General features: G+C 47.2%; 1 protein-coding gene across 5 annotated transcripts; it reads right to left on the bottom strand.

Moving 5' to 3' along the window:
- Nucleotides 1–186: 186 nt before the first annotated feature.
- Nucleotides 187–23,610, bottom strand: PIF1 (PIF1 5'-to-3' DNA helicase). Of its 5 annotated transcripts, none has more exons than XM_027823962.3 (12): nucleotides 22,708–23,610; nucleotides 20,915–21,044; nucleotides 18,648–18,773; nucleotides 18,360–18,513; nucleotides 16,400–16,514; nucleotides 16,217–16,323; nucleotides 15,038–15,177; nucleotides 13,100–13,206; nucleotides 12,042–12,129; nucleotides 11,158–11,303; nucleotides 1,393–1,584; nucleotides 187–1,060 (listed from the first exon to the last, which is right to left on the bottom strand). In XM_027823962.3, the coding sequence occupies exons 1-12, from the start codon at nucleotides 23,293–23,295 to the stop codon at nucleotides 1,004–1,006; spliced, it is 1,950 nt and encodes a 649-aa protein (XP_027679763.2). In that variant the 5' UTR covers nucleotides 23,296–23,610; the 3' UTR covers nucleotides 187–1,003. The 5 variants fall into 5 exon arrangements, 4 of the variants coding, with proteins under 4 accessions (XP_027679763.2, XP_037763960.1, XP_043377454.1 ...); XM_037908032.2 differs by having other exon boundaries at nucleotides 22,723–23,610; XR_005226634.2 differs by lacking the exon at nucleotides 187–1,060 and adding an exon at nucleotides 1,973–2,052 and having other exon boundaries at nucleotides 1,442–1,584; nucleotides 22,708–23,582.
- Between the last annotated feature and the right edge of the window lie 75 nt (nucleotides 23,611–23,685).

Here is a 23,685-nt window from a genome sequence, read left to right as displayed (position 1 = left end):
CTGAGGCCCCAGGCCTGCCTTTACAGAAAATGGTGGATCCTTCAGGTCCAGTAAACTAAAGAAATACTCCTAGGAAACTGTTTGAAGCATTTTAAGCCACCATATCAGATCAGAGACCCAGAGCCTGTGAATTGATGACATACCCATAATCCCCTCTACCCGTACTTCTAGAACTTGGTATGACAGATTGCAGTGGATACATCCTTTTATTGCCATAAAGTACCATCAAAATTAAGAGTACAGTTATGACTTCACATAACTTCACCCAGCAGTAAAACTACTGAACCCTCTCTATATAAACAGGTGACACATGGATAGCATAAAATGGTTCTAAAGGCAGGGTGCACCTGCAGAGTGACAGCCCGATTGTTAGCACTTCACCAGCTGGAAATAGCATACTTGCAGCACCAGCATTCCAATTGCTCTTCAGTATCCTTTCTGATTAAAAACTATAGTAGTGTTTGGGTTAATATAAATTTGTAGGCTCTTATTTTGATGTTATTTATTCCTAATGCAATATCCATGCTCCTCTGATGATTCTGATTTTAAGATTCAAGTACTGAATGTTCACCAGTGCTTCTGCTATCACTGTTGTTAAAGGTTATATATCTGGAGAGGAAAATAGCTCATTTCAACCCGCAGAACAATTTTTGACAGCCACAGCTAGCAGGCTCCAGTTCAGCAGAGGAAGGGGGGAGAGCTACATCTCATTTCTCCTCCAGCTTGCCAAGGACAAGTCAAACATTACACAAGTATGCATACGTCAGGAAGAGAGGATGGGGTCTGATGCTATCCTCCACCCTAAAACAGAGGAAGAATTTTCCCCCAAAAGTTAAGTGCCTGAACAGCTAGTGTTGTCACAGTGGGCAGGTGTGGCCTTTGAGCCAATGAAGCAGGAACACAAAGCAAAATTTCACCAGTGGTATAAGATGTACCCAACAGCTGCGCTGCTGAAACCAGATCAGCCTGTGCTTGTGCCTCACAGATGTAGCCCAGTGGATCCTCAGCTAGATTTCCAATTCTCCTTCTCTTCTGCTTCAATGTATCTGTGTAGAGAAGCCTAGGGGGAAAAAACCAAGAGATTTCTAGTGAATCATTTCTCATTTAGCCCTTCTATGGAAGGGGAAGGATTGCGCCTAGGGAACTCACTTCCATTCTGTGCAGAGGATCAGTTAGTGGGCTGTAATCTGAATAGGACTCAGACAAAACATCCTTCTTTTATCACATGCTTCCCCGTCTACTCTTCCCTAACTTTCCCCAATCCTGTCCCTCCCATCACTACCCGCTGCTCCTTTGCTTTTTGTGGGGGGACTGCTTTTTGTGGGGGGATTCCAAGTTTCAGTGCCTGTCTCTGCTTGCGACAGGCTAATGGAGATCAATTGCTGAATTTACCTGAGATAGAAGTTGTTCTTTCTGTAACTGTTTGTAGAACTGTAGCACGTATGGATTGGCTCTCACAACGCTGGGATCAAAATCCAGAACCCGGAGGCCCTCAAGGCTACGGGCTCGGGAAAGGGCTACATAAGCCTGACCACTTTCAAAGACTCGAGACAGGGAGATCTCCACACAGTCTAATGACATACCCTAGTGCATGGAAGACACAGGTAAAAGCAAGTGAGCTTGCAACACAAAAGCCATCCCACACATCTTCATATGGGACCCAATTGTCCCATCCACAATATAGTGATGAAGGTATGAGTGTCAGGAAAACACTGCTCCTATTAATATCTACCCCTTCCCAATGCAAAGGGAACTTCTCTATGAACTTGGCAGGAAGTAGATCAATGGGGTTGAAAAAGGACTTCCTGGGGACATTTAGACAAAATGGAGCAGGATTGTCCTTAGTCCCTCTAACTTCCTTTTAGAGACACTTCTGAGAATTCTGATCTCCCATGGTTAAGAAAGATTAATTCAAAACTGGAACAGGTGCAGAGAAGGGCTACTAGGATGATCAGAGGAATAGAGAACCTACCTTTGAGAAGAGACTTGGCATGTTTAGTCTAACAAAATGAAGGCTGAGGGGAGAGATCATTGCTCTCTCTCTAAGTACATCTGAGGGATAAACAGTAGAGAGCGGGAGAAGTTAAGGGTTAATGCTGGCACAAGAATGGTGTGACCCTACACACTGACTATTGTAATAATCTTTGAACAAAATAGGCTTTGTGAGGTATCATTTGAAAACTAATAATTTGCTAGTCAATAATATCATGGTGAAATGTATGCAGCAATATTGTCTGAAGTTATGAATTGTCTCGATATGATGTTGTTAGCACATGTTCAAAACAAGACAACAGTGCCTAGGCAAAAGTTGTTAAACAAGTCTATCCTAAATAAAGGAAAATGAGGTTACTCACCATCAACTGTATGTGTGGTCCCTATCTGTATTCCACTGTGGGTTTTATACATGCACCTGGAGCTGGAGCTTTTGAAAGTAGTACTGTTTGGTGGTCTGCACATGCACCCTGCACTGCCTTGTGGTTTTGTCCAAGGCACTAAAGGGTGTGGCAGGCTGCCAGCATCTCCAGTTCCTTCTCCAATGCAGACCTATGGGATCCACAGCAGAGGGGACGTAGGGCGGGCAGTGTAATACAGATAGGGACCATGCATCTCAAAGCGCCTCCAGTTACAGGTAAGTAACCTTGTTTTCTTCTTTGAGTGATGGCAAGAGTTCCTTGAATTTTAGCCTAGTGGACCAGGAACAACAGGCATCGTGGCTTAGCAGTGCCTGGTGGTTGCAGATTCTCAACTGGAGGCCCCTGCATTGAGTATACTTTCCTCCCCAACAGGTCCAGTTTCCTGGCTTCCTTTGCCTTAGGTGGAGGGTCCTTGCTGCCCTTATCTTTCCTGCTCATTAGCAGCGGCCGCAACCAGGTATCTTGGTGGGGGCTGGGTGTACAAATACTCATACCCCTTTGGGGGCAAAAAATACTTCCTCTACACCTGCTTTGCAATGGGCTGGAGGGATGTGGGGGTTTGCCACAGAGCCCTCATGGGATGCAAGATGGCTTTGTTCAATGATAGGGCCAACCCTTGCCAGCGCTGAGGGTGCCAACATGTCCACCAAGGCTGGGGCTGACTGATCTCCACTTTAATGCCCAGGTTCTGTGCCACCTGACAAGAGCTCCTGGTGAGCCTTGTAGTTGTCTTGTATAGATGCTATAGCCATACCCACCACTGCCTCATCAGGGGAAAAGGACAAGGAGGCTTGGACTGGCACCAGGTTTGTATGTCCTCCATTGCTGGCCGGTGTCCTGCTGGGGTATCCTGGGCATTGCTGACTTCTGCCCCTGGAATGGAGCCCCTCTCCAAGGGGGTGGGGGTGGGGGGGAGGTGGAGGCGCTCTCGCCTCTGATGGTGCTGAGCAAGATCGCCCCGAGTGGGAGCCCTGGAACAGTTGAGCTACCCAAAGGGTCCAGACTGGCCACTGGAGTGACATCTGCCACTGGCTAAGAGGCCAGGCTGATGGGATGAGCCCTTTAGTCATGGCTACCAGGCACCTAGGGTCTGCCTGATGTTGGCTTCTTTGTGAGATGTACAAGTCTACCTGCGATTTGGAGCCCAATGACCTACTCCTGGGAGACCATGGTGGTGCTGGGTAGTGGTGCTGTGATGGTGCGGGGTGCCAGGATGGTGAGGGCTGATGTGTGAGTGCTGCTGTGATGAGTGACACCGTGGGGAACGAGCCCTGCAAACATGAACGTTATGGTGGATGGTGTCTCGCCATCCTTGCTAGCCTGCCCTAGGCCGGTACCTGCCTTCGTGGAATGGAGTCCTGCGATGCCGGACCTGTCTCTTATTGGCCACGATTCGGGGAACATGGCAGTGCTGGAAGGGCCAGGAGGCTCCTCGCTGCCTCATATGCCCCAGGGTGTCAGTGGTGCAGCCAGGGCTGTATCCCTTCTATTACTCACTTTAGATGGGGAATCCATGGGCACCAGACACAATGGACCTCCTTCTGGTACTGAAGCCAATGGTGTCAACAGTTCAATGTCTGTTTGAGACCTGTGCTGGGCCACTCTCACTCTCTCAGGCATCTTCCTCAGTGGGGAGCACCCCATGTCTGACTTTTTCCATCTTCTGTGGCACCGGTGAGGGAGAGCAGTGCTGTGTGGATAGTGCTGACTTCTTAGCTGGAGAAGTATGTTGGTACCAGGTGGTAGTTGGTGCTAGGGCTCTTGGGCCATGCTGAGCCCCTCTAAAGGAGGCCAGAACACTCCTAACCAAGGAGGTACTTGGTGCCGGATTGGGTTGATGCTCTGACGAGGGGCAAAGTGCTGCCCCCATGAGAAGGGATTTGAATCTATTATCTCTCTCCTTCCTGGTTCTGGGTTTAAAGTTTTTACAAATCCAACACTGTTCCTGAACATGACCTTTCCCCAGGAACTTCCAGCAGCTATTGTGCTGGTCACTAACTGGCATGGGCTTGTAGCACACTGCTTAAATCCCCAGGATCCAGGCATACTCTGGCACCCCGGGCAGGCTCTCTTGGCAGGGTAGGAGCTTACAAACATTTAAAGCTATCATAGACTATCAGGGTTGGAAGGGACCTCAGGAGGTCCCCTAGTCCAACCCCCTGCTCAAAGCAGGACCAATCCCCAATTAAATCATCCCAGCCAGGGCTTTGTCAAGCCTGACCTTAAAAACTTCTAAAGAAGGAGATTCTACCACCTCCCTAGGTAACGCATTCCAGTGTTTCACCACCCTCCTAGTGGAGGAGTTTTCCTTAATATCCAGCCTAAACCTCCCCCACTGCAACTTGAGACCATTACTCCTTGTCCTGTCCTCTTCTACCACTGAGAAGAGTCTAGAACCATCCTCTTTGGAATTGCCTCTCAGGTAGTTGAAAGCAGCTATCAAATCCCCCCTCATTTTTCTCTTCTGCAGACTAAACAATCCCAGTTCCCTCAGCCTCTCCTCATAAGTCATGTGTTCCAGACCCCTAATCATTTTTGTTGCCCTTCGCTGGACTCTCTCCAATTTATCCGCATCCTTCTTGTAGTGTGGGGCCCAAAACTGGACACAGTACTCCAGATGAGGCCTCACCAGTGTTGAATAGAGGGGAACAATCACGTCCCTCGATCTGCTGGCTATGCCCCTACTTATACAGCCCAAAATGCCATTGGCCTTCTTGGCAACAAGGGCACACTGCTGACTCATATCCAGCTTCTCGTCCACTGTCACCCCTAGGTCCTTTTCCGCAGAACTGCTGCCTAGCCATTTGGTCCCTAGTCTATAGCGGTGCATTGGATTCTTCCGTCCTAAGTGCAGGACCCTGCACTTATCCTTGTTGAACCTCAGATTTCTTTTGGCCCAATCCTCCAATTTGTCTAGGTCCCTCTGTATCCTATCCCTACCTGCCACCGTATCTACCACTCCTCCTAGTTTAGTATCATCTGCAAATTTGCAGAGAGTGCAATCCACACCATCCTCCAGATCATTTATGAAGATATTGAACAAAACCGGCCCCAGGACCGACCTTCGGGGCACTCCACTTGATACCGGCTGCCATCTAGACATGGAGCCATTGATCACTACCCGTTGAGCCCGACAATCTAGCCAACTTTCTACCCACCTTATAGTGCATTCATCCAGCCCATACTACTTTAACTTGCTGACAAGAATACTGTGAAAGACCGTGTCAAAAGCTTTGCTAAAGTCAAGAAACAATACATCCACTGCTTTCTCTTCATCCACAGAACAAGTAATCTCATCATAGAAGGCGATTAGATTAGTCAGGCATGACCTTCCCTTGGTGAATCCATGCTGACTGTTCCTGATCACTTTCCTCTCCTATAAGTGCTTCAGGACTGATTCCTTGAAGACCTGCTCCATGATTTTTTCTGGGGACTGAGGTGAGGCTGACTGGCCTGTAGCTCCCAGGATCCTCCTTCTTCCCTTTTTTAAAGATGGGCACTACATTAGCCTTTTTCCAGTCGTCCGGGACTTCCCCCAATCGCCATGAGTTTTCAAAGATAATGGCCAATGGCTCTGCAATCACAGCTGCCAACTCCTTTAGCACTCAGATGCAATGCATCCGGCCCCATGGACTTGTGCATGTCCAGCTTTTCTAAATAGTCCCTAACCACTTCTTTCTCCACAGAGGGCTGGCCACCTGCTCCCCATGCTGTGTTGCCCAGCGCAGCAGTCTGGGAGCTGACCTTGTTCGTGAAGACAGAGGCAAAAAAAGCATTGAGTACATTAGCTTTTTCCCACATCCTCTGTCACTAGGTTGCCTCCCTCATTCAGGGAGGGGCCCACGCTTTCCTTGGCTTTCTTCTTGTTGCCAACATACCTGAAGAAACCCTTCTTGTTACTCTTAACATCTCTTGCTAGCTGCAGCTCCAGGTGTGATTTGGCTCTCCTGATTTCATTCCTACATGCCCGAGCAACATTTTTATACTCTTCCCTGGTCATCTGTTTATTCTTTACAGGATGAAACCACAAAGGTGTATCACTTGCTAAGTCAGATGAACTGCGTTCCAGTGAGTCAGACGGAAACAAGGAACTGAGGGGGTTGGCGGGTCAGCAGGTGTCTATCTATAGCACCATGAAGGCACCACTCCAGGGGGCACCAGCGCTGACCCAATGGATACCACTAGTGGAAAAATTTTCAGCAATAGTGCAAGCGACACATGAGCAAGCACTTGAGGAAGAAGGGGGAGATCAGAATGGCTGTTGCTCTCACCTGATTTTGTGGATCACTTGTGGTAGGAGAGGTAAGGGGGTGGAAGGCATAGTTTGTACGATCTGACTGTTCTATAACCAGTGCGTTGCCCTGCAAGTGAGCTCCAATTCCTCCCCTTGAGCAATACTGAGTGCATATGGTATTGGATGCAAAAAGATCCCTTACTGGGATCCCTTGAAAATATCTGCAATTATGTGTCATGCAACTCCCATTAGTGGTCAATTGCAAAGTTTCTGCTGAGAGCATTGGAAATCACGTTCTGGGTGCCTGGTAGGTAGGGTGCTGTTCAGCTTGGGATCTCGTGCCCTCTTGTTTATGTAGGAGCCTGTGGTGGTGTTGTCTAACACAATGAGGATGTGCCAGCCATGAATGCTTGACAGGAATGGGGGGTGGGGTGGGGTGTGGCGGCAAGGGTGCCAAGCTCCGTGCACTGCCTGGAGTTCCAATATGTTTATGTGCATCCTGGTCTCCCATGGAGTCCAAGTGCCTTCTATCATCTGATCCCCCCAGACCAAAAGAGATGTGTCTGTTAGGATAGTCACAGTGGGTGAGGATGGGAGGAAGGTCATCCCCAAGCAGACTCATAGTGGTCTATCCGCCATTGTAATGAAGAGATCACTTTTGGCAGGATGCTGAGCAGGGTATGCAAAGGTGTGTAGATTCTTTGTAGTCAGTTGTAGACAATGCAGGTTCAGTTGAGCAAAGGGAGTGACATGTGTAGGACACCATATACCCGAAGAGGGAAAGGCATGTCTTGGCTGAAACTGAAGGGTTGCAATTGATAAGTTCTCTCATTGTCTAGAATCTATCCTGTGGCAGATAAGCTCTGGTCTGTGCAAGCTTCTATGAACTCCAGGAAGTGTGTAGGGAGTAAAGTCAATTTTTCGGAGCTGACACAGACTCCTAGGGAAGAGAGTAGAAGCAGCTGGGATGTTGATTCCCAAACCCCGTTGGGCCATGCTGCTATCAGCCAGTCATCTAGATAGGGGAAAATGAGGACTGACATTGGTGATGATCTGCCACCACGGGGAAAGCTTTTGTGAATAAGTGCAGGGCAGCAGTAAGTCAGAACAGGAGACCTCTGTATTGAAAATGTCAGTCACACCTTGAACCTCAGGAACCTTCTGTGAGTCAGGTGCATATCAATATGGAAGTAGGCACCTTGCATATCAAGAGCCATAAACCACTTGCCTTTTTCTAGGGAGGTAGTGATTGTTTTAAGCATCACCATGTGAAATCTTAACAGTTGAGATGTCAAAGATCCAAGACTGGTCTCCATCCTTTTTGGGTACTAGGAAGTAGTTTGAATAGAAACAGCTGCCGTCTGCAAGAGGGATTCCATCTCTAGTTGGAGAATATCACAGCAGAAGTGCTCCATGCATGTGGATCTTGGTGGAGGGTGTGATGGGGGCATTGCTGTAAACTCTGACAGCCATTCTGGATAACATCTAGGACTTACTTGTCCATTGTTACGGCTTTCCATCCCAGCAGAAAGAGTTTGAGATGGCCCCCAAATGGGGTAGTCAGTAGGGACATTGATGCACGGAGTGGTGGACAGCTTTCATGACAGTCAAATACCATTTACAGGACAATTGGGTGTGTTGTGTGGATGACTGGGCTGTTGATGTAGGTGGATGGGTTCTGTGGATCTTAGGGTGTTTTTGAGGAGGCTTGTAGGTACACTGGTGGTACAGTTGTGGGGCTCTGTAGAATTGTGATTAGGGTGAGAGTTTTACTGCCCTCTTAGGTGAGCATGTGTAAATGCCCAAAGTTCTTCATGTGGCTCTAGACCCCTTAAGGGAGTGTAGTTAATCATCCATCTTCTGGTTGAAGAGGTGTGATTTGTCAAATGGAAGGTCTTCTAGCGTGTTCTACACCTCCCTCAGGAAAGCCTGAGGAGTGTAACCTGGATTCCCTCCTCATGACCATCTCTGGCACCAACACCCATGATGCCATGACTGCTGAGTCCAATGCAGCCTGTAGCATGGACCTGGCAAGAAGTTGCCTTCCTGCAAAAGCACCTGGAATTGGTTGCGATCTTACAGATTTAGTTTGTTGGATTGCCCTGATGCCACCTGGATGACCAGTGAGTTGGGTGGAGGCTGAGAGAAGAGAAACTCCAACCCCTTGGTTAGGACATGGGGCTTCCTTTCAGCCCCTTTTGTAGTAGGTGCGCATGTGGCCAAGATGTGCCATACAGTGTACACTGACCGGAGAATGGCATCGTTGATTGGTAGGGCCACCCTTGGTGGTACCAATGTGTGAAAGAAGTCAACTCATGTTGACTAGCCTAATGTAATCTCAAGTGCATTGGCTATTCTCTGCAGCAGTTCCTGGAACTGGCAGAAAGAAAGGAGTTGATATGAGAGCCACATCTGGAGAAGATGAGGAATACCTCTCTGGACCAGTTGATTGGTGCATCATCCAGTGCTATTTTGGAGCATTTACCTGACAAGGGTTGTGGTGGCGATGCAGTAGAATCTTCCCAAACTGAGTGTGACCATTCAGAGGGTAAATACTAGGGCCATGAGTTCCAGTATGCACAACCCACTTGACCCTGCTGTTGTCTAGCCTATGACCTTAGAGCTACATATCAGCTCTACAGGTAAGGAACTGCCACAGTGCTGTCAGAACCTTGCAATAGTCATGCTCCTGGAATGGGAACAGTAGATTGTGTTGGATATCCATATCATCTGAATCAGAGACCTCTACAAATGGTAGTGCTGCTGGAACAGGAGGTGGCAGGAACATAGTGCGGTAAGAGACCCTGTGAACAGATGACTGGATTGGGGTTTGTGGCAATCACAGCCCTTCTAATGCAAAGAGTTTGTGGGGATGCAGAGTGCTTCCAAGTCTCCCACAGGTCAATAGTATCCATTCCTCTGAAAGGAGGCTCTGCATTAGGGTTGAGCACTCTTTGCCTGCTGAGGCTGATGTGGGAGTGGGGATGTTTCCCTGGCCAGGATCTAACAGGTCCTGTGGCAGCCTCTATGGAGGTGCTTCTTGAGGCAGAGAGCCCAGTTATCTCAAGTATGGGCAGGGAAAGTGAGGCAGATACTGCACCTGGATGTGATGTGGGATTCCCATAGGCAGTACAAGAAGCACTGTACTGGTGCTCATCACAGATTGAAAACAAGTGGGGACAGGAAGCACTGATTTTGAACCCTGGCATCTTCAGCATAATCCAGTACACAGATCTGGCTTGTGTGTGTGTGTGTGTGTGTGTGTGTGTGGGGTGGGGGGGGGGGGGGGGGGCGCAGAAAACAACTGAAGCAGCTTCCCAAGGAAAAAAAAAAAAAAAAAGGAACAAATTTAAATTAGAAAAATGTAAAAACAAAAAAACTACAGCTTTTTCCTAAAGGCTTTGCAAAGAGGATAGGAGAGCTCCGACTTGGATTAGTGAGAAAGGACTGGAGATGCTTGTGGCCTGCTGCACCCTTTAATCACCTCATCTGAAACCACAAGGTGGTGCAGGTGCATACACGGACTGCCATACAGTACTACTTTCAAAAGCTCCATCTCTGGGCATAATCCCAGTGGAATACAGTAGGGACCATCACTCAAAGAATGTGTGTTTACCTCAATTTACATATATATAATAGACAGCATCCTCAAGACAGCAGGGGGAAGAGATGACAGGGAACAGAACAATTTGGATTTTATCTCCTTCACCACTGGACTCCATGTCACCGCCTACTGCTTGAATAAACTATACTTGGAAGGATAACCATGAGAAGAATCCACTTCAGAGGTTCATTGGACTATAAAAGAAAGGGACAGAAAACTCCAAGGTAGATTTCACATAAGACAAAGGCACCAGCACCTTTGGACCTCTGGGAGAGATAATGACCAAGGAAAGGTCAGTCGCTATCTTGCTGGAAGACTGTTGGTGAGCAAACAGAGCCTTAAACCAAAATTTGCTAGATTAAGTTTTAGCCTTTTAGATGTATGTTTTCACTTTTGTTTGCTTGTAACCATTTCTAACTCTCATATTTGAATTCACTTAATCTTTTCTTTTGTTAATAAACAGAATTTTTTAAACTTAAACCAATCCAGTGCTCTGCTTAAACTGAACCATTTGGTAACTCCAGTTAAAGTAACAAACTGTTGAACATTGACTCTGCTGTGCCTAAATACATGCCTACAGAGTAAAAAAGGAAGAGGATTTAACTCCAAGAGACTGGGTAATGTTTTCAGGCCTGTTGGCTGTTGCTCCAGAACCATGAATGGTAGTACCCTTTGAGCCAACATACCTTAACCAAAGCAAAGGGAGGAAGATAAGGCAGTTTTTCTTCCCTGTCATCAGCAGTGCAAGCATCTTTAGGCAACCCTGCCCCCAAAACCTCCACTTCCCCAACCCACACAGGGGCCCTGGCGCTCCCCTCTCCCACTACTGCCAGTGGCACAAGCATGCTAAGAACATGAAGGTAAAGGAGAATACTTTTTGTGGCAGTCTCTATAAAAGTACTAACCTGGCTCTTGTGGATGGATATGGCCCATGCCAATTTTAGAGGCAACTGTTGACGACTCAGATAAATTCCAGATGGACCTTTGAAGACCCAGCGCTCCAGCCTGATTAACTCTGTGACCCCACAAAGAAACCTCACTTGGGGCAGTCCTGGGAGAGAAGAGCAGGTCAGAATAAGGAATGTCCCTCTGGTACCAGTGTTCCCAGGAAGCAGGAGCCTAAGTTTACCCTTTTCCCTTCCCCATCCCTTCCCATTTCAGACCAACTCTTCCATGGGCTTTGGGGCTCTATTTATAAAAGCACAACTCGGTTCTGCTGCTCCTCTAGCACAGTGGTTCTTGCTGGAGTGAGATGACACTGTAAAGCATTCAGAGAAGCAGGAGAACGAACAGAACTATTTACCAGGCCAGAAATGGAGCAGAGAAAACATGAAATAGTGCGGTGGAGGGTTGGAACACTGCATTGCCAAAAAGCTACATTTGTTCTTGCTATTGGAAAGATGTACTGCTGCAAGGAGAGAGCATGAGTGGTCATGGTCAGAAACCAGGTAAGAGCAAGCAAGCATGCAGAGCCAGAGAATGATGAAAAGCACACACAGAAAACCTTTAAGCAGCTATACCTGGGGGCTTGGCCTGATTCTTGGTTCTCACAGGCAGGGAGAACTTGATGTTGCAGAAAATGATTACTCTCCCCCCCAGGAATTGCAGTAGGACTAACAGCTGCCACTGGCACAGTCATAAGCACATCATATAGGGTTGCCAACCCTCCAGAATTGTCCTGGTGTCTCCAGAAATTAAAGATTAATCTTTAATTACAGATTATGTCACGTGATGAAGTCTCCTGGAATACATCCAGCCAAAACTGGCAACCTTAACATTATATACTCACCCTTCCCGTCAGCTTCAAATTCAACCACAACCCCTCTTGCCCCATTCACCAGACCCCGGGACACATCCAGGTTCTTAGTAAGAATCACCTATAGTGGAGGGGAAAAATGCCTAGATTTGTTTGCTGCCCTTGCCTTATAGCCCTATTCATTCACCTGCCTTGCCCCAGTTCTGCTCTTAACTCAGAGGAGTCAGAATAATTGGCTGATACTGTTAATGTTACTGTGGGACCTAGCAACAGTAGGTGGAATCACCTCACAGTGAAGCCATCCCAGGGCTCCTTCCTCCCCAGGGCTCTCAGCTGTTGAGCCTCACAGGGCACAGATCCCATCACCCTTTTACTCTGTGAAATTGCTTTGGGAAGATTTTGAATTGGTTCTGTCTACAACCAAAGTCACATAATAGTGACACTTGGATCTCTGGGAAGATTCCTCCCCACACTCCAGCAGTTTACAGGGACTTTAAAGAGACTGAAAGTGGCCAGGGAACAATTCTCCAATGCAGACAGTGTAGGGCCATTGTAAGCAGCCCTACTGTGCCCCTCACCCCCAAGCCCTGGTGTACAGGGTGTACTGGTGATGGGAGGCCAGAGCCTTAACACATGGTGCTGCAGGGATTCTGAGCTGTGCCATAGTCCATAAGAAGCCTAGCTCTAATTTATGCTAAGAGCTGAGCAGCCTAGAATCCAGGCAGCACAAAAGTGGCTTTAAAGTGCCTTTTCCTCCAGTCCCCACCCCTTCTGTACTTAGTGCGATTCTGTAGTGTGCATCCAATGTCTCTTCTCCATTGGACACAGAGCAAGCAGTCACCTTGGTCAATCAGTCTCCAAGCAGAGATTGATACTTTGAATTTACACCAAGTGGCTTTCATCAAGTGGGAAAGGACATCTTATAAATTAATGTAATAGCCTGTTTCTTTAGAACAGCCTAGGGTCTGAGGGGTGCTTCCATTTCACACCCAGTCCACATCCCTGTGCTGTTATCTTTAAAATCTTTCCCCAAATACTGACTCTAATCCTTCTGTTGGCCATTACTCCCCATAGAATATGCACATGCTCACCTGGGCTCCTGGTTTCAACTGAATATAGCGACTTACTGGACACTGAGCATCAATTGCTTTAACTAGCATGGGATCACTATCCACAGCCTCATAGAAGTGCATTTCTCCTGGTGAGGAAGAAGCAATACAAACATGGACTTACCATCAGAATTATCACACAACAAAGTCCCTAAATATGGGGAAGACTTGGCACTCACTCCACACAGCAGGTTTCTCCAGACTGAGCCAGAAGGGTTCTTACTTTCTATTCTGAACTCGGGCCCAGAAATCCAGCTCTCCACACACAACTCTTGTACACCCCAGAAAGGATCTCTTCCAGTAGCTTCCAACAGCAGAAAGCCCCTGCTGGCCCTCCCCTACCTCCTGCTCCAATTTACACCTTCCAGAGTTTGTGAATCTGAAGGTATGTCTACACTGGAATGTAAGCCCAGGATTAGTGGGACTCAAGTCAGTTGACCCGTGTTAGGGAACCCTGGGCTGGAGCATCTACATTCTATTTTAACCCTTTGTTAAGGCTTTTCTATTGAATGCTTGAATCTAGGGCACTGGCATGCACACTGCAGAGTGCAGACCTGAGTCAAAGTAACCACATCCCAGAGTCCCTAGTGTGCTCTCTTCTCCCACCCACAAAATAGTGTGGCCACTCTAGCCCCAGGACTGTGGTGTACTGTGGGAAAACTTTACTGCCTGCCCTGCATGTTACAGGAAGGTTGAACAGTCCACCAACCCAGACTGCTGAGCAGTCATTTTTGGTCTGCTACTGGAGCAACAACATGGAGAAGGCGCCTTTTGATGAACTTCTCTTGCTTGCACTTTCACTCCTGTGTCAGGAAACTAACAGACCATCCATGAGGCACTTGTGGATGTTTCGGCCCTGTTTTCTGTCCCACAAAAAGGTCTGTTTAATAGTGCGGATTGCAGATTACTGGGATAGAGACGACTAAGGAAGTTATTCCATAGTTCCATGGGATACTTCTGGCTGATTCCTGGGACCCAAGTCAGGTGTGACTTAACTGGAGCTTGGACCCTCCAGCCCAGCAGCATCCTGGGATGCTGGGTCTGAGTCCTGGGTTAATGCAATTACAGTGTAGAGTCAAGTGGGGGTGGGAGGGCTTGAGCCTGGGGTCAAGCAGGAGTTTGCTCAGTGCCTGGCCTCTCAGGGCATATCTGTGCTGCACTGTAGTCAGACTTCAATTGCAGCTTTAAGAGTGTGGCCACCTCTTCTTGCTCCGTTTCCCTCTCACAATCAAAGCTACCATGAAAGGAAGTTTAGCACACAGAGGCTTTGGAGTCTGCAGTTTGTGCTCCAAGATGAAACAGTTTTTATAATGGACCTACATGTCCCAGGAGTCTCCAGCTTGTAGACCCCCATTCCAGCACCTACCTCCCTGATGAGTCTGGCTTCAGGTCAGTTGTTAGAACAATGGCAGTCTCCTCCCTTTTATGCCTTTGCCAATGGATGAATGCAAGACCTCACCACCCCCCTCTAGTTTTTCCAGCAAGACCACCCAGAGACAGCTGGGGAAGACTCTCTGGCCATGAAACACTTAACTAGCAGTGAAGCAGCAGACCTCCTGAGAAGAGCCAGGCCTGCATGAGGTATTAGATGGGAGGGGAGACTAGGAATGGGGGAAATAAATGAACTAAGGGGCAGGTCTGGTCTACAGCTGGTTGGAGTGAGTGCATGTGTAATGGGACATTTGTTAGGCATAGTTTACGCCTATTTTACATTATATAGATTACCTATATAAATTATGTATTTTTTTGAAACCCTAGGCAGGTCTGACCCTACAATAACCCCTCATATCCACAATGCCCGCTGGAAGAGGTTGTGACTAGAGCAGCTTGAGCTCCAAAATGCCAGTTCTTAATTCCTCATTATCTACAGTGTCCTCTCCTCCTGCTGAAATTAACAGCTTTCTCGCCCCATGTGTTTACCTGGTAACTGTTGCAATCGTCTCTCATTTGTTAGTTCCACATCATCCCTGTGGGTGCAGAGACGAGTTGCAAGGATCCCATCTCTCTCGACCCTGTGGGTAGCTGTTTGCATCAGCTGCTTGGTAACCTCATCTGTGCACCTGGTGGAGATTGGGGGTGGCAAATAAGTACCATAATAATATAACAAGGAATAAAGATTTAAAGTCTCCAACAGGAGAGCTCAGGTGAGAAATGCCAAGAATAGTGATATCTATTGTACATCCTGGGCAACCACCACAAAGTCTCTACCCCTATTGGAAGGGTGAGTTATTTCAACTTGTGCATACAGGCCCTGCTTTCCCCACACCCCATAGCCTTATTTCATTAAGGTTCTTAAGGTCTCCCACCACTGCTCTAATGGAGCATCTCTGGGACTAGCCATAGTGGGAGCACAAATGTAGACAGGCCATTACATTGAATTCACTGTGTTGTTCCAGACTTGTGCTGACTGCTAGATCTACTCTACTGCTCCTAGCAAAGGAGCTGCACTAAATGTAACAATAAGAGATTGATAACATTGTTTGCTTTCAGTGACACTGAAAGCATTCATATGGGGATTTCATGAGATATCACCAAAACTTGTTACCCCTCAGATGATTTATTCACAAGGTGGATACATGTGACAAGCACATTCTTGCCCCCTCCACCCCATCTCCTCCCCATTCCCTAATGCCCATGGTTGCCACCTGCTACAGCAGCTCAATCACCCACACAACCTTATACAGAGACAGGGAAGGACACTTCCAGGTGTAGGGTTAGGTTCCAAGGAATTGAACATCAGGTTTAATTTGTTAATTTTATACCAGCATTGTCATATTGTTCATGTGTCTCAAGACCATGAGATCCATCAGCAGTCAGCACAGCAGGTAAAATGGACACCATGGAGCAGAGGCTATGAGCGATCACAATGCAGGCAGCCTGCTTAACTGGGCAAGGAGCAACTAGTGTTACTGCTTCCATTAGTTGGAGAAGGAGTTGAGAAGCGGTGGTGCTTGGGAGTGGGTGAGGCAAAGATGTGTCCAGGTGCCTTAACAGCCATCCACCCAGCTATACCACCTTTAGAGGATGTTGGGGGGGTAGCCAAGTGACACCCCCTACACTCGGCCATCTGTGGGAAGGAGGAAAGAGGTTCCTCCTCACCTGCCCAGGCGGACTGTATGCAGGAGTGAGATGAAGCTCTTTTCAGTCTGTCTCCGGACTTCTGTCAGCTCCATGTTCACGTGGATGCATTTCCTCCAGCTCTTTGCCTGTGAATAAGTTGTTCATTCATTATGAGACAGCCACGAATAAAGTCTGAAGTAGTGGGTAGGGATGGCTTCACACCTGGAAGCAGAACTTGGTTTCCTCATTGCCTTTGCTGACTGGTGGCAGTTGTAAGAAGTCCCCACAGATGATCAGCTGTATTCCTCCAAATGGATCATCCCGTTTCCTGACAGCTCTGTAAGGGGAGTGATAATTTAATATTTTCATTAATTACCTTGGCACAAAAAAATAGGAGTGGTCTCATGAAATTTGCTGGGAGTCTGCATCGATACAGAGGATTGGTCAAGAACAAGCCATACCAAACCAGCCTAATTTCCTTCTTTGACAGGTGTACTGGCCTAGCGTATGTAGGGAAGTAGCAGACATGATACCTTGATTTTAGAAAGGCTTTTGGCACATCCCCACATGGCATTCCCACAAGCTAACTGGGGAAATGTGGTCTAGATAACATTACTATAAAGGTGGGTGCAAAACTGATTGAAAAGTCCTTGCTGGAAGAGTAGTTATCAATGGTTCAGTGTCAAACTGAGTGGATCTATCTGGGGGAATCCCACAGGAATCTGTCCAGGGTCCAATACTATTCAATATTTTCATTAAGGACTTCAGTGCTGGAGTGGAGAGTATTCTTACATACAGGGGTGAAAGTAATATTAAACACTTACCAGTATGGGGAGCAGGCTGCGGGACCTGGGGCAGGGCCTTGGGCAGAAGGGGCAGGGCTGGAGGGTCAGCCTCCCCCAGCTAGCCCATCTGCTCTGCCTGGGGCTCTGGCAGCAATTTAAAAGGGCCCGGGGTCCAGCTGCTGCAGCTGGGAGCCCCGGGCCCTTTTAAATTGCTGGCCTTTGGGCAACTGCCCCTTCCCTCCCCCCCCCAAACAGGAGGGGGCAAAAGGGGAAGCAACGTTATAGCACTGCTGTGACAACACTTTAATGTCAGCTGTGCATGGGACAGTACCAGCTTCTTACCAGTACACTGTACTGGCCCATTTTCACCCCTGCTTACATAGAATATACAATTTATGAATGACATCAAGCTGAAAGGAGTTGCTAATGCTTTGGAGGACAGGATTAGAATTCAAAAAGACATTAATAAATTGGAGAATTGGTCTGAAATCAACAAATAAGACAATAAAGAAGTGCAAAATACTATACTAAGGAAAAAAAAACCAAAAACCACAATGCACATCTACAAAATGTAAAACAACTGGCTAGATGGTTGTACTGCAGAGAAGGATGTGGAGGTTGTAGTGGATCACAAATTGAATAGGAGTCAACAATGTGATGCAGTTGTTAAAAAGGCTAATTTAATTCTGGGGTGTATTAAGAGGTGTCTTGTACGCAAGACATGAAAGGTAATTGTCCCGCTCTACTTGGCGCTGTTAAGGCCTCAGTTGGAGGCCTCAGTCCAGTTTTGGTTGTCGCATGTTAAGAAAGATGGAGACAAATTGGAGAGAGCCCAGAGGAGAGCAACAAAAATAAAAGGTTTAGAAAACCTCACCTATGAGGAAAGTTTAAAAAATCTGGGCAAATTTAGTTTTGAGAAATAAAAACTGAGGGTGGACCTGATTACAGACTTCAAATGTGATAAAGAGCTGTCATAAAGAAGATTGCATTCAATTGTTCTCCATGTCTATTGAAGGTAGGACAAGTAGTAATCAGTTTAATCTGCAGCAAAGAGCATTAGATTAGAGATTGGAAAAATCTAACTATAATGATAGTTAAGTACTGAATTAGGCTGTCAAGGAATGTTGTAGAATCTCCTTCATTTTAAGGACAGGTTGTACAAACACCTGTCAGGGATGGTCTCTGCCTATGTGGTCTTATGTCAAGGCAAAGGGTTGGACTAGATTACCTCTTGAGGTCCCTTTCTAGGATTCCATAATCCAGAGCCTCCCAACTACTCTAGCCATTAGCAAACCTTACCTCCCAATACAGCCACAGAAGGTAGGGGAAGGCATTCCTAGCAAAGTGATCCAGGGAACTTGATCAGTTATAAAGACTCTTTCCTGCATGACCCTCACCTGGCTACTGCCTCCAGCTTATCAAAGAACTTGCCCTCCACCATTGAAATCTCATCAATAATTAAGTGTTGGCAGCTCAACCAATGTTGACGCACTCCAGTTCTTTGAGCCAACTCAATACACTGATTGAGTGGAGCTTTCCCAGAACCAATACCTAATGAAAGGAGAGAATCCAGAGTTAGTATCATCTTTACCAAAATGCCAAGAGTTCCCAGGTCCCTTCCACTCATCTTCCCCAGAGCATAGCAAGCCAGGGAAGGTTCTCAAGCAGAAAGTTATCCTCCTTACCTGCAAAAGCATGGAGTGTGGTGCCACCAATATGACAAGCTGCTACTCCTGTACTGGCTGTAGCATAGGTGCTCTTTGGGGGGAGTGAACCCACAATCTTTTTCAGCAGATATGACTTCCCAGTCCCTTTTAGAAGAGTATAAAATGTATTTCAGAAAGAAGCTTTCCCCTGACACCATTACAGATATGTCCCCAAAAATACATGCGGTTTGAATTCCAGTCCCAAATTCCTCCTAATACCACCCTCCACTCTGCTCATTCAAAACCTCATACGTCAGAAAACACTAGGAACAAAAGACAAGAACAGCCTGACCACATAGAGCTCAGGAAGTTGTAAACGCCAACCATGTCAGGAAACGATTAGCTCTGTTTGACCATTTAGAGAAGATGCGGTTTAGGGGTTATTTGACCCCTCCCATTTAGGGTTCCATAAACTCCCCACACTGGAACCCAGTCATGGAGGAGAAACCATGGTAGCTATAAGAGTATCTTAGTTAGTGTCATCATTTATATTGGCTAAACCTCTCCCCAACATGGATGATTTAAAAGATTTCACTTTTTTGCTAAAGTTGAATTGTTCTTTCCCTCATTCAACTTTTTAATGTGCACCTTTGATTAGAGTTTATCCCTTATACCAAAAAGGGAACTCTTAAGCATTGCTAGATACAGCTACACTTAAACAAAAGGCTTGACACATTGTGCATCTGCACTAAGCATTGCAGAATGTGTAGGTTGCAACAGTGCCAATTCCAAATGTTAAAAAATTATTAATCAAGCCCCCAAAATCATGACGACAAAAAAAAAAAAACCACCACACAAAACAAAACCCACTGGATTTAAAAAAAAAAAAAAAAACACGACAAGTGAGTTCTCTTAATTGCCTTCTGGTTTAAGAACCTTTAGGCTTCCCATTTGATGCTTTGCTCAGCAACTATGAGAACCAGAAAGGTCACTTAAAATTAGATTCTCACATGACTCCAGGGGCTGGATATTTAAAACAAAAAAACAAGACTTGTGATAAAAATCACAAGAATTGGCAACACTGGTGTAAGTAAGATTGTGATGCCCTACTTTGACAAGCAATAAGACAACAGCAACCCAAAAACCTCTGCTCCCTTACAAGACCATATGGCTTAAAAAAAAGGGGGGAGGGGGGAAGGTGGCAGGCATGAGAAAGGGCATATTTAAAGAGACAGGGCCTTAAGCATGAACCTCATCATGTTAAAGAGGTGCTTAGCTATGCCCTCCCCCCTAGGCCTCCCTATTGCTGTAGGCAGGGGCACATCAGTAAGGATTAATGAAGACTCAGGTTTTTGTATTACTTTTTGTGGTACTTTTCCCCTCTGTTGATACTCATCCCTTCTTGTCAACTGTTGGGAATGGGCCACATCCACCCTGATTGAATTGGCCTCGTTAGCACTGACCCCCCCACTTGGTAAGGCAACTTCCATCTTTTCACGTGCTGTATATTTATGCCTGCCTACTGTATTTTTCACTCCATGCATCTGATGAAGTGGGTTATAGCCCATGAAAGCTTATGCCCAAATAAATTTGTTACTCTAAGGTGCCACAAGGATGCCTAGTTGTTTTAGTCTTATCATGGAGTCACAAACAGTCCCCATGGACATTCCAGTGTCTCTTACCACCCAGACAAGATAGACTTAGGATATTCAAGTTACCCCCAGTTGTAAAGGACCAGTCACTTATGCCAGGTCAATTCATACCTTAGATCTCACACCAAAGACAATGCTTGTATCCAATCCTATAGTAAACTATCTAAGCCTTAAAGATTTAGTAATTAAGAAAAGAAATGAGAGAATTATTGAAAGGTTAAAGCAGGAAAACGCACACACAAATGAGTTGCAGTCTATGGTTTCAAAAGGTGACAGCTGTAATAATCTGTCAGCTCTGAGTGTCTTTTAGGGTTAACATGGGTTAAAACTGGGTATCTCTGCTTCGGTTTCATAGTTTTGGCCCTGAGAGAGTCCAAACAGCAAAAGAGATTAAACATTTTCTTAAAAGCTACTTTTATTTCATTCTTCCACAATTCAAATTGATGGGACAAGCCCTTTTGCACACAGCCTCTTAGTGATAAGCCAGTGGGAGCACAGGTGTGAAACTTTTGCTAAAAAAAGTGTTCCACACGGGATAGGCCCAAAGTTTTCCTGGAGCTCACAATACCACAGACTAAAGCTTTTCAGCCCTAATTTGAGTGCAGTTAGGGCATGTGGGGTAACCTTGCTTCACTTCAGCTTAAAGTTTCTCACCAGCACTGCCTGTAAAGAAGACGTTCTTCCCAGTCAGCACTGCACTCAGCACAATGGACTGTTCCTGCGAGAGTCTCATCCGTGAATGCATTAGCAAAGATAGCTTCTTTGAGCATTTCACATCAGCCGCCTAAAAGGAAGAAGTCACACTTGTGCACTAACCAAAATTGTTAACAGCAGCACATACTCATGGATCTTAAAACTTTTGGAGGAAAATTTCTCCTGTATACCTTTTCCCCATGGGGATTAGAATGGAAAATAGGTGTCACGCTAATTTCAACTGCTAAAATGAGCTCCAGTGAAATAACTGCATTGCAATTTATTTGCAGTGTTGTAGCGATGTTGGTTCCAGCATATTAGAGAGACAAGGTGGGTAAGGTAATACCTTTTATTGGACCAACTTCTGTTGGTGAGAGAGACCAGAAGAGCTCTGTGTAGCTCAAAAGCTTGTCTTTCACCAGCTGAAAGTTGGTCCAATAAAAAAAATTATTAATCTTTTGCAACATTTGGTCATTGTTAGTGTTCAGAGTCCATGTGTTATTTACGTGAAATGGAACAACTGACTTCTCTCAGACCCTGACTAGATTAGGAAAATATTTAGGAATTCATTTTTAACCACGACTTTGGGTGAACCTTTCCACTGAACACACCCAGCAAACATTTTTTGAACACCACTGTCTTTCTACTCTAGGTAGTACATTGTGCTTAAAAGCATATTAATTAACACATTTGTCAATGTATTTGCTAGACACGCCCTATTTTTCTAGTCTAGATAATGAGGAGGCCTCCAAACAACTGATGCAGGCGGTCTGCAGATTGAGCAGTGCCCAGCACTCCAGGCTTTCTTTGAAACCATAAAGGACAGATTTTATTCAGAAACAGATGGAGCCACCTCCAAAATATTTAGTTTATTGTTAACTACCTGCTTAATGTATCAGAAGGGTAGCCACGTTAGTCTGGATCTGTAAAAGCGGCAAAGAGTCCTGAAGGTGCCACAGGACTCTTTGATGCTTAATGTAGTGTCCCAGTCTTGCAGTCATAAGAGCATAAGTATGGCTCTACTGGGTCAGGCCAGAGGTCCATCTAGCCCAGTATCCTGTCAGTTGCCAGGTGCCCCCGAGGGAATGAACAGAACAGGTAATGATCAAGTGATCCATCCCCTGTCGCTCATTCCCAGCTTCTGGCAAACAGAGGCTGGGGGCACCATTCATGCCCATTCTGACTAATAGCCATTGATAGACCTATCCTCCAAGAATTTATCTAGTTCTTTTTTGAACCCTGTTATGGTCTTGGCCTTCACAGCATCCTCTGGCAAGGAGTTCCACAGGTTGACTGTGTGAAGAAATACTTACTTTTATTTGTTTTAAACCTGCTGCCTATTAATTTCGTTTGGTGACCCCTACTTCTTGTGTTATGAGAAGTAGTAAACACTTCCTTATCTACTTATTCTACACCAGTAATGATCTTATAGACCTCTGTCATATCTCCCCTTAGCCATCTCTTTTCCAAGCTAAAAAGCCCCAGTCTTATTCATCTCTCCTCATAACGAACCCATTCCATACCCCTAATAATTTTTGTTGCCCTTTTCTGAACCTTTCTCAATTCCAATATACCTTTTTTGAGATGGGGCGACCACATCTGCTGCACACAGAATTCAAGATATGGGGTACCATGGATCCACAAAAGATCTCCCCTCTCCCCAAACCATGAGCGCACTCAGCAACTCCCATCCCGCAAGTCTCCTACTTAAGCCATATCCCAAAGCGGGCTTCCACCCCCTACCCCATGCCTACTTCGAGAGCTCTTACAGCGCTTGCTTCAGCCGATTCTGTCCTGGCTCTTTTCCGCGGCTTGCCGCACAGACCGTTGTTCCCTCCGTCCCTCGGGGCCTGCCCTTTCACAGGCGTTGCCTCGCAGCTCGCGTGGGCCCGCTGAGCGCAGGCCTGCTGCACGTCCCGGGCCTGGACTGGGCTGATGGTGTCGAAGGTGCGCGGAAGGCTGGACAGCAGCCGCGCCCGCTCCGTGACGGTCTTCAGCCCCTTCCCCGCCGCCTGGCGCTTGATGCGCAGCAGCCGGAGGAAGCGCCTGAGGCGGTCGGGGGGGCAGTTGGCGATCAGCAGCTGCACTTGCGCGGCGCCCAGCTGCAGGCCGCTTTTCCCGTCGCGCACGAAGCGCGTGAAGAGCCGCACCTCCCCGCGCAGCGCGAAGCTCTGCGCCACGCTGCCGTCGCTCACTTGAAGCACCAGCTCCCGGAACTCGTCCCGGCCCAGGGCGAGGGCGGCGTCGCGGATCAGCCGGCGCCTCGAGGCCGGGCCGCTCGGGCTCAGCCGCTCGATGGTGACACTGCAGCGGATCCGAGCGTCCAGCTCCGCGCCCTGCATCGCCTCCCCGAAGCAAACAGCGCAGCGCTCAGCCCGGCCGGAGACCGGCGTCCGCCAGGCCAGGGGCCCCGCCGCCACGAGCAGCCCGCGTCCAGCCGCGTCAGCTCCACCCGCTTGGCTCCCTCCGAGGGGCAGGATGCTGGCGCGGCGGGGCTGCCAAGCGCTGGCGGAGGAGCGGGAGGCCGAGCGGGCCACGCTCGGGACCCGACGCTGCGGCTGCGGTTCCCCCAACTCCCTAGTCGCGGCTGCAGCCACGGCTCCCGGCTGCGGCCTCTACGTCAGCCAGACGGAGATTAAAAAATGCCGGCGGGGAACATAGCCAATCAGCAACGGGACTTTTAACTCGAGAGCCAATTGGGACTGGGGGCGGGGCTTTGCTGATCGAGGGGC

The sequence above is a fragment of the Chelonia mydas genome, chromosome 8 (genome assembly GCF_015237465.2).
Source record: "Chelonia mydas isolate rCheMyd1 chromosome 8, rCheMyd1.pri.v2, whole genome shotgun sequence".
NCBI lineage: Eukaryota > Metazoa > Chordata > Testudines > Cheloniidae > Chelonia > Chelonia mydas.
Note: the sequence above shows the minus strand (reverse complement) of the source record. Positions and strands in the feature narration are given on the sequence as shown.

Coding starts and splice junctions, on each gene's coding strand:
- PIF1 (XM_027823962.3), bottom strand. CDS start 23,295: ATGCAGGGCGCGGAGCTGGACGCTCGGATCCGCTGCAGTGTCACCATC. Junction 16,515..18,359: donor AAGCTGGAGGCAGTAGCCAG/GTGAGGGTCATG, acceptor CTCCCCTTACAG/AGCTGTCAGGAAACGGGATG. Junction 15,178..16,216: donor CATACAGTCCGCCTGGGCAG/GTGAGGAGGAAC, acceptor AATCTCCACCAG/GTGCACAGATGAGGTTACCA.